At 42.7% G+C, this 13,902-nt stretch overlaps 1 protein-coding gene across 11 annotated transcripts; it reads right to left on the bottom strand.

The window, feature by feature from the left end:
• Nucleotides 1-1,484: 1,484 nt before the first annotated feature.
• On the bottom strand, nt 1,485-10,160 carry LOC106587594 (AKT-interacting protein-like). Of its 11 annotated transcripts, none has more exons than XM_014176144.2 (11): nt 9,889-10,160; nt 8,853-9,089; nt 7,116-7,330; nt 6,732-6,796; nt 6,313-6,413; nt 4,735-4,823; nt 4,314-4,361; nt 3,894-3,992; nt 3,107-3,214; nt 2,849-2,909; nt 1,485-2,618 (listed from the first exon to the last, which is right to left on the bottom strand). In XM_014176144.2, exons 2-11 carry the CDS (start codon nt 9,027-9,029, stop codon nt 2,511-2,513), a joined length of 1,071 nt encoding a protein of 356 aa, XP_014031619.1. In that variant the 5' UTR covers nt 9,030-9,089; nt 9,889-10,160; the 3' UTR covers nt 1,485-2,510. The 11 variants fall into 11 exon arrangements, with proteins under 11 accessions (XP_014031619.1, XP_014031618.1, XP_014031624.1 ...); XM_014176143.2 differs by having other exon boundaries at nt 9,947-10,159; XM_014176149.2 differs by having other exon boundaries at nt 8,982-9,089; nt 9,947-10,158.
• Between the last annotated feature and the right edge of the window lie 3,742 nt (nt 10,161-13,902).

A 13,902-nucleotide genomic window follows, 5' to 3' on the forward strand; every position in this document is an offset into this window, starting at 1 on the left:
GACATCAATTTGCATATCAGTTACTTGCTCTCTGATTGGACAGTTGAGGACTCGTTAAATTTTTATCATTTCAGATTACATTTGGAGCCGGTTCCACATGCACAACATTTCATATTCAATTTTGTGTCATAATAACCCCTCATATGTAAAATAAAATAACAAATATTAGACAAAATTGGTTATAAAGGCATGACACACAAGATGGCCGCGGTAGGGTTGAAGCCAATCCGTGGAGGTTTTACTTTGATTACACAAACCTGTAGTCTCCCGGATAATAATGTTGACTCTGACAGGCGAGAGAGTGGGAAAATAACATGGCAACCTGTCGTTAGTGTGTGGTGACCCCCAATGGCTCTTGACGGTACTGCTAAACCAAGTCACTATGGTCTTGACGTGGAACCATAAGTCTATGCATGACAGCATGAGACCAGAAAAAGTGAAATGGTTTTCTAAAATCTATGAGATAAATCTGGTTGTAAATCTGAAAGTTAAATCAAAGCACATGCCTTCATATCTGAAAGTATTACTGTGGAAAGTTAATCAACTTTTTTGGCCTCTGCGTGCCTCTGGTGGCCTCGAAATTGCGTCACACCCTCCAACCACATTTTCAGATCAAGCATACATTGTGTCTTAGCTAACGTGTCAGTTCATTTTTCAACACTAACATCGTTAGTATGTTCACCCCTGGTTATCAACCTCTTCAGCTAATTTACTAAGAGCAAATGTATGCTTGATCTGAAAATGTGGTTGAAGGCGCCTTATGGATGGTGTGACGCATTTGCGGAGTCTCTGGAGTCACGTAGAGGCCAAATTGAGCTCTGTACCACATTGCCCTGCGCCTCAAATTTTGTAACAATGAAGTGGGCTCCATATAGCTCCGCATTGACATGATCGGTTGACCGTAGGTGGGGGCGGGAGGTCCTGTATTAAATACAACTAGCTTCCTTGACATCAGCTCTGGGCTGTTCCACAAAGCGCAAGAAGTATGAATGCCCTGACTTCTGGAGGCATATCACCATAAATGCTACATGACCAATGCAGACATCAGATTGACCATGCAGTGCTTTTAAGAGTTGAATACCCCTGGTCTATACAGCCAGCATAAGTAACCCATCTACTTTTTAAATCACTCAGTGAGGAAATCCAACATGACCCACACACCCTTATGTGATGAATAAAGGCTACTTAGATCTCCATAACTAGTCCAATGAAAACAGTGCTTACCTCAAACCTAAATCACAACATACATGTACATCGCAGCAGTCTAAGGCACTATATCTCAGTGCTTGAGGCGTCACTTGACACCCTGGTTCGATTCCAGGTTGTATCATAACCAGCCATGATTGAGAGTACCATAGGGCAGCGTACAATTGGCCCAGCGTCGTCCGGGTTTGGCCGTCATAGTTAAGAACAAATTCTTATTTACAGACTTGCCTAGTGAAAGGGTCCAATTAAAAATATATATATATACACACAGTCATTGGTATGCATTGTCGTGTTTATTTCCTTTCAAAGAAAAGCTTTCGAAACTCATTGCCTATACAGCACAAACTGTTGACTGAGGTTTGGGTTCCATATAGGAAAGGTAAAATGAGAAGTATAAGTATACATTGTTTTGCCAAATTCAACAGTCCAGATGGCAGCATGTGTTTACATCATTTCACAGCAATATAAATTGTGCCAAGTATCCAACAGCTTTGAGCAAAACAATGTTGTCTGTGGAGGGCTGCCATTCCCACAGCAGATATTTTTTTTATATTTACACAAACCTTTATCAGCTCAATAAGGGTAAATAGAACATTCAAAATGAATTAAAAGCAACGTAAAGATGGATGTGATTATTTAACTTAGCATATTAATTAAAACCACACTTGCCTGCTGCTCAATCTGCAATATATATTATCCATCTTACCTATAGTTTACACAGTAAAGAGAAATATAAGACACTAAACCGTAATGCAAAAGAACGTAAATTTCCCTCGCCCCAAAAATGTAATGTTGCTCTAATTTGATTTCAGGCAAATATGTTTGGGGGAAAAAGAACACCCAAGGTTAGAGTCCATCTTCAGTCCCAGTAATAAACAATAACTGTCCTGAATCCATAGTCCACCCATACAGTATACCTATAATTAATGCTGATTTTTATTCTCACCTTTCAACCAGCTTTGAGTGGTTATCTTCATAGACCAAACCCAAGCATGTGCAAAGAGCAGAGAAGAAAATAAACGGAAAAAGCTCTGATTGCATTGTAGTCTGTGTTACTAAGACAACCAGTTGTCATTGTTGATTTACTTACATAATATACACATTTTTAGTTCTATAGCTGTTTGAGCACAAGATGCCTATAATGCTTTTAAAGCTGAGCACAAGTGTTGCAACGTAAAATGAAGTCCCTTCAACTTGTTCAGTTCCTATTCACACGACTGAACAGCTGCTGAAGCTAGTCTGTGGCGTGGCATTCTGCTCTGCATCTTCCTCTAGTGGCTGCTGACTAGGACTGCAGGATCAGCTCAGCTCTGGGGAGGGTTGTCATCTTTGCTGAAGGGTTGTGTGGATCCGGGCTTCACCCAAGACAGTCCTGACACCTGCAGCCCCTTGTGGTGATCCTCAGGCCGTCTCTAGAATAACAGACACATTACCACACTGTTCAGCTTGCACCATGGAAACAAATGGCAGCTCACACAGCTTCACCAATCACAGCCCTGCTGGCTCTCATTGGGGTAAAACAAGCCTCTTTTGGGAGAGAGCTCAGAGGGAACCTGACTCCTTGGACCATAGCAGACACTCAGAGCTTTGTGTCCTTTTACATAAGTCTGAAAGGCACACTGCTAAGGTTTAGAAAACTCACTTTGTGTGAGAACATCCGTTCCTTCGCCTCGTCGTGGATTGCTGGGTTCCATGAAGAGAAACTGGAAAAATAAGCAAAAAAACCAAAAAAAAAGAAACCAAATTCTCAACCATTTATTGCATCTCCTTTCATATGCTGCATGTTTCTTATTGACATGAATAAAAAAAAAAAAAATGTAAAGACAATGTTCAGATTGTTCATGAGCTATGAGAATGAGAAATGGAATTCCTGGAATGAGGAGCATTTCCTACTACCAACCTTATTGCATAAGGATCGTCCATCTTGGGCTGGTCGAAGAGGTGACTGTTGCATAGTTTGACGCTGTCTATCACCTTGCTTTTGAACAACTGCACATCCTTGTCGTACCTGAAAAAAACAGTATGATTATACAAGCAATTTGCCAGTCAATACAGTGTGGAGTAATAATTTCCCACACCTGCCCAGAATCTAATTCATTAGCTCAGGGAATTAAGATTTGTTTTACTCCTAACAGAATACCTCAACATTTCAATTAAACAGAGGCTCAAACAGCCGCCTGTCCCTTTTAGTAACTGGGCATCGGCACACATTTCAGCAAATAAACAGTGGGTCTAAATTAATTACGAAGTTACCATGGACACAGCTCTGATAAAAACATTGTTCGCCATCAAAAAATAAACACGGCAAATTCAAGCTCTCCATGGTGCCGAAGTGCCAAATCGGGGGGTGTATGATCTGCGATAGATTTATGTTTATACTGGTCACAATTAACAGTATGGTAGTCTTCAACATTTTGTGCAAAAGCTGTGTGCATTAAAGAAATACACACCTGGCTCAAATAGACAGAAGCCCGTCTCTAATAAGCACCGGTTGTGTTCAGTGACTGAAGCAAATAAATGTGTGGGCTATTGATTGAAGTTTCACAGTACACAATAGGAACACAACTAGCTTGCTTGTTGACCTATATAAACTGACCCAGGTCACATATGTACGCATGGCCCAGTTTCCCTGTACAAGAGGAAGAGAAGGAAAGCTGTGAGGAGAAAGTGAACAAGTACAGACTTACAGCACAGCAGCTTCTGGGTTGAGTGGTTCCATAGTGTTGATCTTGTAGAACACCGTGCGTGCATACATCAGGACTTGCCAGATGTGGTTGTGATTACGCCTTCATGTCCACAGGGAGACATTTATGAATCTCTCAACATAATGGCAAACCAAATACAACTCCAGTTACAGTAAATACACAACTATCATAAAGGCATTCCATGGTGCATAGGTTCATCTCAGACTAGTGAAACACCCAACAGTAGCACTGCTCAAACACCAGTAGGGCACAGCCAAAGTGTGACATATACACCATAATGACAGACAGGTTTCCATTGAGAATGTCATGGACAACTTTCCCCATTCATTAAAAGGTATAGTGCTGTGCTCCTATAAATCCACCTTCAGCTGATAGAGACTGAGGTTTAAGAGAAGACCTTACAAGGCTGTGTCCCTGTCCAGCTGAAGAAACAGGCCATGAGGAACAGAGCTGGAACAGTAGTCAGAGTAAACACTGGGCTTTGATGAGACGCATGACAGTTCTAACTAAGGCACACTACAGACAGCCCCACACAGTTCAACTCTCAGGGACATTACCACCAGGACTACAACATCCTGAGAGAACACACATATCAATCACAACATGATTGCAGTAATGCAGTAATATCATCGATCAAAAGGTAGTAACTGCATTTAGCCTATCATGGGATGTGTAAGGTTGTGTAGTAGTGGCTAGTACATAGTGGAGCAGGCGTTACACTAATGGAAAAATATCAAGCCACATGTACCTGACAAACACCCATTTCCAAATCATCCTCATTAATTTGGATGTAATGATCTGGGCATAGAAGCCATGTACTGACCTCCACTTGGTGAAGGCTCTCCTGACATCAAGCTCTCCTGAAACAGGGTCCACAAGTGGGTGGAAGACTGGGATATCAAACACCACTCTCTAAATGTTGGTACAGGAGAGAACATGGTATTTATGCAATATTCTAACAATACTAAAACACCACATTTCAATGTACCATCATACAGTGCATTCAGAAAGAATTCAAATCCCTTAACTTTTCACATTGATACGTTACAGCCTTATTCTAAAATTGATTAAATAACTACACACAATACCTCACTGAACAAGTGAAAACAGGTTTAGAAATATCTAAAAAACAAATACCTTTACATAAGTATTCAGACCCTTTGCTATAACACTCAAAATTGAGCTTTCCACAACTTCATTGGAGTCCACCTGTAGTAAATTAAATTGATTGAACATGATTTGGAAAGGCACACACCAGTCTATATAAGGTCCCACAGTTGACGTCAGAGCAAAAACCAAGCCATTTTGGGGGGGGGGGTTCGAAGGAATTGTCCGTAGAGCTCCGAGAAAGGATTGTTTTGACGCATAGATCTGGGGAAGGGTACCAGAAAATGTCTGCAGCATTGAAGGTCCCCATGAACACAGTGTCCTCCATTCTTAAAATGGAAGTTTGGTGGGTGGTTCCAAGACTCTTCTTGGAGATGGCGCCCAACCAAACAGAAAATCGGGGAGAAGGGCCTTGGTCAGGGAGGTGACCAAGAACCCGAACCCGAACCTTCCAGAAGGACAACCATCTCTGCAGCGCTCCACCAATTAGTTTCTCTGGTCTGCTGAAATCAAGATTGAACTTTTTGGCCTGAATGCCAAGCATCATGTCTGGAGGAAACCAGGCACTGTTCTTCACTTGGCCAATACCATCCCTACATTGAAGCATGGTGGTGGCAGACATCATGCTTTGGGATGTTTTTCCAGAGGCAGGGACTGGGAAACTAGTCAGGAATGAGGGAAAGATGAACGCCGCAAAGTACAGAGGTCCTTGATGAAAGCCTGCTCCAGAGCACTCAGGACCTCAGATTGGGACGAAGGTTCACCTTCCAACAGGACAATGACACTAAAGCACACAGCCAAGACAACACAGGAGTGGCTTCGGGACAAGTCTCTGTCCTTGTGTGGTGCAGCCAGAGCATCTCTGGAGAGACCTGAAAATATCTGTGCAGTGACACTCCATCAAACCTGACAAAGCTTGAGGATCTGCAGAGAATGGGAGAAACTCCCCAAATACAGGTGTACGAAGCTTGTAGCATCACACCCAGGAAGAACTGAGGCTGTAATCGCTGCCAAAGGAACTTCAACAAAGTATTGAGTAAAGGGTCTGAATTGATGAGGGAAAAAACTAGAATATATTTTAGAATAAGGCTGTAACGCAACAATGTGGAAAAAGTCAAGGGGTCTGAATACTTTCCGAATGCACTGTATGACAGTCAAACCAATCAGTCTCAGCCTTTGCCACCAAAGCAGGAAATGCCGAACACATTAACCTTTGAAATGTGCCAAAGAAATTGCTTTATTTTGTGTAAACAGCTGTGTTGTAGTGTTACAGCAGGTCCCCTGAAGTACTCACAGGACATTCACCATCAGGATAGTTATCTGGAATATACACAGTGAACTTGAAGACTCCATCCTGGTACAAGCCATGTCTGATGAAAATGACCCCGAACCACACTGGAAAGAAGATAAAATAATTAATTTTGTATAGGTTATGTATAGATTATGCAGTCAAACAGGATGACAGATTTGGGCTCCCGAGTGGCACAGTGGTCAAAGGCACTGCATCTCAGTGCAAGAGGTCACTGCAGTCTCTGGTTCGAATCCAGACATGCATCACATCCCTCCGTGATTGGGAGTCCCATAGGGCGGTGCACAATTGGCCCAGCGTTGTCCGGAGTTTGGCCGTCATTGTAAATAAGAATTTGTTCTTAACTGACTTGCCTAGTTAAATAAAGGTTAAATAAAATAAAAAATACAAAATTAGGCTCTTACTCAATGCTGATTTGTAGGATGGCTGCACATAGATTCCAGGCAGTTTTTGCTTGATCACTAGCGTGCTGTGGGTCACAGGGGAACATGGAATTAAATCAATGCAGCAGAAAATGGATATGGAAATTAACAGTGTGTTTTCATCAACAGCTTCTTTAAATTAACTACATAAGTGGCCTCTGTTCAAATATATCAAAGATGCAGCCTGCCTTTCCTTCAGGTAGGCTAATCAATGATCTGACTGGTGAAAACAAATCTTACCTTCACTTATCCAGTCACAGAGATCAGTGATTACCTCTAGCAAAGGAGGGAGGAATGACGCATTTTAAAAGGTATGCGTCTACATCCACTACCCAAAATAAAGTCTAATCTGGGGCCAGTACTTACAACTCAGCCAGCAGCGAGTACTCCAGGTAGAATGGACCGTAGGAGGCATGTGTTCCATTGGCCAACTGGGCCGTGGCGGCAGGAGAGGCCGGCTTGGTGATGGGGACTGCATTCTTGGGGATGGAGGGAAGCTGCTTCTTCCCAAAGCTAGGACGGGCTGGACTGGCTCTTTGTTGCTGCTGCTGCTCTCCACTCTGTTCCTCACCGTCAGATCTCTGCTCAGCAGAAGAGTGAACAAAAGGCATTTAACTCAATATATATGTCAAGGAAATAAAAACTGGTAGCATTGATTATTATAAGGAGGGGAGTATGTTTAGATTGAAACCACTTAGCCAAACTTTATTCACCATGTTGCAGAATCACAAGAGACAATGTAGACTACCAATTTCAAGCAAGTCTGTTAGTTACATCTATCTGCATAGACAGAGGCAAGCTCTGTTGTCGAACTACAAGGCAACACAGACAGCAGTGGGAGCACATATTGAGCCCTGGGCAATAAATAGGCATGAGGTGACAACCTCTCAGGTTTCATAGAGTCTCGACTGGCATCAAACTCCTCGTTCCCCGGGAGGTGAGAGCACCCACAGACAGCATCCCTAAATACAGCCTGCATCATATCCTGCCAATGCTAGCTCAGTGGGAAGCACAGGCGAGGAGGATAGGCTAGTTCACAGCAGAAGGGATGCCTGTAAGCAAAGGAACAACTCAGCAACAAATGCTCAAGGACTATCTCTGCAACTACAGAAAGATTTCAGGTTCCCACACAGCGAGTTCCATTAAAACAAACCACATTGTAGAAGTATTCATGTTGAGAGGCACAGAGCAATGAGTGAACCATTCATCTGACAAGGCAGGGCAGGGCAGAGAGTAGTCACACCTATGTTACTACGGGCAGAGCTACTTCTCCAATGTGACGCCTGTATGCTAAACCAGAAGTTGGTGCCTCCCTTTCTCGCAGAAGTCATTGAGGTACATAGGCAACAGACAACGGCAATAACAAAACAGCAGATGCATGGCAAACAGCTTTTCACCCAACTGAATCTTAGCAATTAGCAAACAAAACAAATGCACAGTCGAGAAGTTCACCATTGCTCTGGTCAAACTACAGTTTAACATCTAATCCAAGTGGATTTCCCAGAAGCAATAGGCTCCTCCTGCAACAACCACGCATGTGTTGTGATAAGTCACGTCTGACTATAGCTGCAACCTCCAGAGCACTACGGCTGGGACGATACCAGTATCACGATACTCGTTAGTATAGTGGCAAGGAACAGATTTAACCTTTTGGAAAACAGCCATAATGTTGGAAACAACCACTGTCATCCAGTCAAATGTATTTATTTTCCAAGCTATAGCAAAATATTTTACATACAGCAGGTTATTAAAGGACCAAAGAGTTCGGTCTGCTTCGTGTCTTCATTTTTGAAATATTGCGATACTGGTATCGTCACAGAACTACAGAGCACCAGGTAGTAAAAGGCGACCCTGAAACAGCCCTCTTTCGGGATGAGATTGCAAAGGAGTGTCCCTGGCAAGGAGTTGGCGAAAAGGCATGAGTAGGCCTAATGCATTATTAGAGGACACCACAAGTTAGACATTCCCATGCCACAATTCCAGTCCTCCAAGATTACTCTCAAACTGAAGACGGGTGGTAACCGGTGTAAAATGCACAAAGCTTCAAGGAAGCCATGCCGTCTTTGTGGGAAACGTTAGGGAGACAGACCACACTAGGCTTACTTTCAGTGTGTGGGTGTCTCTTTGGGAACTTTTGAAGGTCCTGTTTTTTTGTCTCTCTTCTCGCTTGTGTGTTGGGTGAACTTGACAGAAGTTGGCTTTCGGTGCAGAAGAGGAAGAGCGCTCCCTTACCTTACGACCAGTATTGGTAGACATGCTCCAGAATGGGTTCAGGTTCATTAACTTGTCCGTCTATGTCGGTCCCACAACAAGTGTTGCCTGTGCCATTCGCTGGCGTCACTGGGGGAAGAATTGACAGAACAAATGTTACATTTGTATTTATTTAGGGCCATTTTCGTACTGGTCTCCCATGACAAATCGAACCCACAACCCTGGCGTTGAAAGCGACATGCTCTACCAACTGATCCACACGAGACCAAATGACTGATGAGGCCCTCTGTTCAGCACACACACAATGGGGCAACCTGAACTCAATGACAGCTGCTGACTCTCTGATCTACGGACCATGCTGATGCTCAGACAGACGTGCCTCATTCATGTCATGACGTCTGCCAGGCCAAGCACTTTAAACCCCACCGGGAAATAATCCAGATATCACAAGCTTGAACTGGTGTTAATGGTTGTTTATCATGGAGGTTGAATGTTAGCCTAGCTAGATTAATTATTTTATTCGCATATTACCAAAGGGCATTGTTATTGCCGTTGGCTACAGCAGTTGACAAGTTAGTTAACTAAGATCTTTGCTTAGCTAACTACTATGCCAACTAGCAATGTTGACATTGTATCCGTGTTGGTTCACGTGTTTCTATGCAGGCAACTAATTATGCAAGATGACTTTGAACACATAGCTAGTTAGTTAGTTAAGCTATATATAGTTACAGTAGCTAGTTAGATTGTTAACGAGATACGTCCAGTTTTTTAGCTGGACGCCAGGGTTGCAATAACAAATCAAGCATACATATTCATTTGCAATGGAATCTAGCATTGTTGCATATTATCCATAATGAAATAGGCATACTTTACGACTCGACAAACGAATGAAAAGAACGTTATTCACAACACAAACTTGGAAACTAACCAGCTAACGTTACCTAGCTTGAAAGCTAACGGTAGCTAGCATCCAGTTGCCAGCTTACCTTCCCTGGATGAAAATTCAGACAAGTACCTGTTCAAAAAATTCCCATTTATGTGAACAATTTCAAAATGTGCGTTTTGAAGGACGTTGTTACAATCACCACTGGTCAAAACCAAAAAGGTGCACCGCAATTATTTGGGTAACTGGCTAGCTAAGCAATCTCGCAGACACCGGAAATCACAGAGCTCATGATAGGCGTTTCCTATTCACAAGGGCTATTTCTATTGGCTTTTAACAACGCGTGGATCATGTATCTGAAATATGATTCGCAGACGTTCTATCACTTTTTAAGTCATGCTGTTATGCCGCATTCACGTACTAGTCGGAACTAAGAAACACATTTTCGAGTTGCTGACTTGTAGAACGCAGAACGTGTATAGATGGGTTGGTTTGTTTAGCATGCGCAACATGTTAACGGTATTTTGTCTCCAATGCTTATTAAAAACATAAATGTGGTCAATAAGCGCTTGTTGTCTCTCAAATACAAATCGATCACATACACATGTTTAGCAGATGTTATTGCAGGTGTAGCTAAATTATTGTGTTTCTAGCTCCAACAGTGCAGTAATATCTAACAAGTAATGTCTAACAATTGAACAATACACACAAATTTAAAGAAAAGGAATGGATTATATAAATATTAAGATGAACAATGTCGGCACGGCATAGACTAAAATACAGTAGAATAGAATATAATAGAATACAGTATATACAATAGAGGTGAGTAGCATAAAATATGTAAACATTAAAGTGACTAGTGTTCCAATTATTAGTGTCCAGTGATTTCAAGTCTATGTATATCAGGCAGCAGCCTCTAAGGCGCTGGTGATGGCTTTTTAACAGTCTGATGGCCTTGAGGTAGAAGCTGTTTCTCAGTCTCTCGGTCCCAGCTTTGATGAACCTGTACTGACCTTACCTTCTGAATTGTAGCGGGGTGAACAGGTAGTGGCTCGAGTGGGTGTTGTCCTTGATGATCTTTTTGGCCTTCCTGTGACATCGGGTGCTGTAGATGTCCTGGATGGCAGGTAGTTTGCCCCCAGTGATGCGTTGGTCAGACCGCACCACCCTCTGGAGAGCACTGTGGTTGCGGGCAGTGTAGTTGCCATACCAGGCGGTGATACAGCCCGACAGGATTCTCTCAATTGTGCATCTGTGAAAGTTTGTGAGGGTTTTAGGTGCCAATGTCACAGTATAGCTTCCGTCCCTCTCCTCGCCCCTACCTGGGCTCGAACCAGGGACCCTCTGCACACATCAACAACTGACACCCACAAAGCATCGTTACCCATCGCGCCACAAAAGCCACAGCCCTTGCAGAGCAAAGGGAACAACTACTTAAGGTCGCAGAGCGAGTGACGTCACCCGATTGAAACGCTATTAGCACGCACCACCGCTAACTAACTAGCCATTTCACATCGGTTACACCAATACAAACTTCTTCAGAAGAAGGCGCTGTTGCGCCTTCTTCACCACCCTGTCTGTGTGAGGTGTATGCTGAGGAACTTGAAGCTTTCCATCTTCTCCACTGCGGTCCCGTCGATGTGGATAGGGGCATGCTCCCTCTGCTGTTTCCTGAAGTCCACGATCAGCTCCTTTGTTTTGTTGATGTTGAGTGAGAGGTTATTTTCCCTCACCTCCTCCCTGTAGGCTGTCTCGTCATTGTTGGTAATCAGGCCTACTACTTTTGTGTCATCTGCAAACTTGATGATTGAGTTGGAGGCGTGCATGGCCATGCAGTCATGGGTGAACAGGGAGTACAGGAGGGGGCTGAGCCCACACACTTGTGGGGCCCCTGTGTTGAGGATCAGCAAAGTGGAGGTGTTGTTTCCTACCTTCACCACCTGTGGGCGGCCCGTCAGGAAGTCCAGGAACCAGTTGCACAGTACGGGACCCTGGGCCCGGGAGATATATGTCCATAAACACTCCAGCCAGCTGGTCTGCGCATGCTCTGAGGACGGGACTAGGGGCGACTAGGGATGCCGTCTGGGCCAGAAGCCTTGCGAGGGTAACAATGGTTAAATATGTTGTATAGTTGTTGGTTAGTTAGTGAATTTTTGCCATATTAGCATAGAGGTGACACATCAGTAAAAACACCTCAAAACAAGACATGGTATCAAGAACAAGATAAAACTAGTTGAAACGGCACTAGTAACAGACCAGAGATATCAACCCAGTGAAACCCTTTGGCTATCACCACAAAGAAAAGCAAAGGTAAAGGTATCCAACAATTATTTATTTCTGAGGTATAACCATAGACATTAAAAACAGTAAATCGTGATAATGACATCATCCACAATTCCTACCTAAAATTCCCGATTGCGCGATATTACTGAGTGGCACCAAAGATTATGGATATACCGACATTGGGAGTCGTTGACAACAAAGTGGCACGCCGGGCTGGACAGCCTGTCTCACGCCCACCTATCCTTTCTTTGGATTGGTGGATATATCAGATTGTTGAATGTATTTTGAATATTTGATGAGGGTTGTTGACACCACCCACCTTTATTCAATGGCAAGAGATGATATGCTACTAGTCTCAAGTCATTATTTTTTTTAAATAAATCAGTTAAGAACAAATTATTATTTACAATGACGGATTGCGTGCCATCCTATGGCACTCCCAATCATGGCCGGTTTTGATACAGCCTGGAATAGATCCAGGGTCTGTAGTGATGCCTCTAGCACTGAGATGCAGTGCCTTAGACCGCTGCGCCACTCGGGAATCCTGAATATGCATAGCCAAAGTAGCCTGGATGTCACGTGTCCTACTTAAATCAGTACACTCGTAACAACTTAAGCATTATGAAACTTTTATTCGATCAAATAAACGTCACGTCGCAAATAGCAATTCCTTTTTTGGTTGACCAAATTCGGCACTCATTGACCTCCAAACAAAAACTCCTTGCTTGGGGGGCGAAAGAACCCACCTACTACATACAGGAAGACAGACTTTCCGCCGAGTCAACTTCTCTATTCCAACCCTCTACGATGGCATCAAAACAACGCTATGGATCATGGTGAAAGTGGCCGTAACTAGCAAAGGTTCATGGTCAATGTAGTCGTTTTCATCCTGCATTAAAGAGTCAACCGGGAGCCTCGTCATAGCCTTCCGGCTGGTGTCAGCACGTGGTGCTGTGTGACGACAAATGTGGTAGTCAGAATGGATCACAATTTATTTAAATATTTAGATACTTTAAAATAATTTACATTGGGGATCAAACTTGATCTTAATAAACACATTTTAGAGCTCAAACATCCGTAAAACAAATCTTTTGGGCCTTTCAGGCGATCTTAATTTACGTAGAACATACCTGTTTTTTTTTAAGGCATTCATGGTAAGATAGTTCACGTTTTATTTTTTTATTGCAAAAAAACAGTATACATACAAGAAGCAGACCTGTTTTTTGCGCTACTAGGTCGCTACCAATGACGTAATAGACCCTGGATTGCAGATGCTATGTTTTGGACATATAGAGGTTTTGAAGCCACCGGTGAACCATGTTGGCAATCATCAGAAAAGCAGTCTTCCATAGGAATTAATGGAATTTTCAGTATTTCCTTTAAATGTTTCAAGGACAGAATATAAAGTATTTTTTTGTGTTGTAGTCACAACAGTAGTGGGGACAGTAGCATTAGTACTTTCTAAAAATGATACTTTAAGGATTTAAAAAAATATATATTTTATTTTTATGTTTAGCTCACAATATCATTTAAAAGTATGCATTAAGGCTAAAACAAATGAAGACATTACTACATGCATTTCTATAGCTTCCAAAATATGTTTTACAATGGTGGGGGAGTGCCAAGATGGTGCGTTAGCTTCCAAACAGCAGCCTCTGTCTGTTATCTAATGTATATATAAACCATTGGTTGCTATGCAGTAGCCCAAACTGGTCTTAGAGCATTTCGTATTATTATGTATGTAAATCAGAGAAACTACATTTAGTTTAATATGTT

The sequence above is a fragment of the Salmo salar genome, chromosome ssa26 (assembly GCF_905237065.1).
Source record: "Salmo salar chromosome ssa26, Ssal_v3.1, whole genome shotgun sequence".
NCBI lineage: Eukaryota > Metazoa > Chordata > Actinopteri > Salmoniformes > Salmonidae > Salmo > Salmo salar.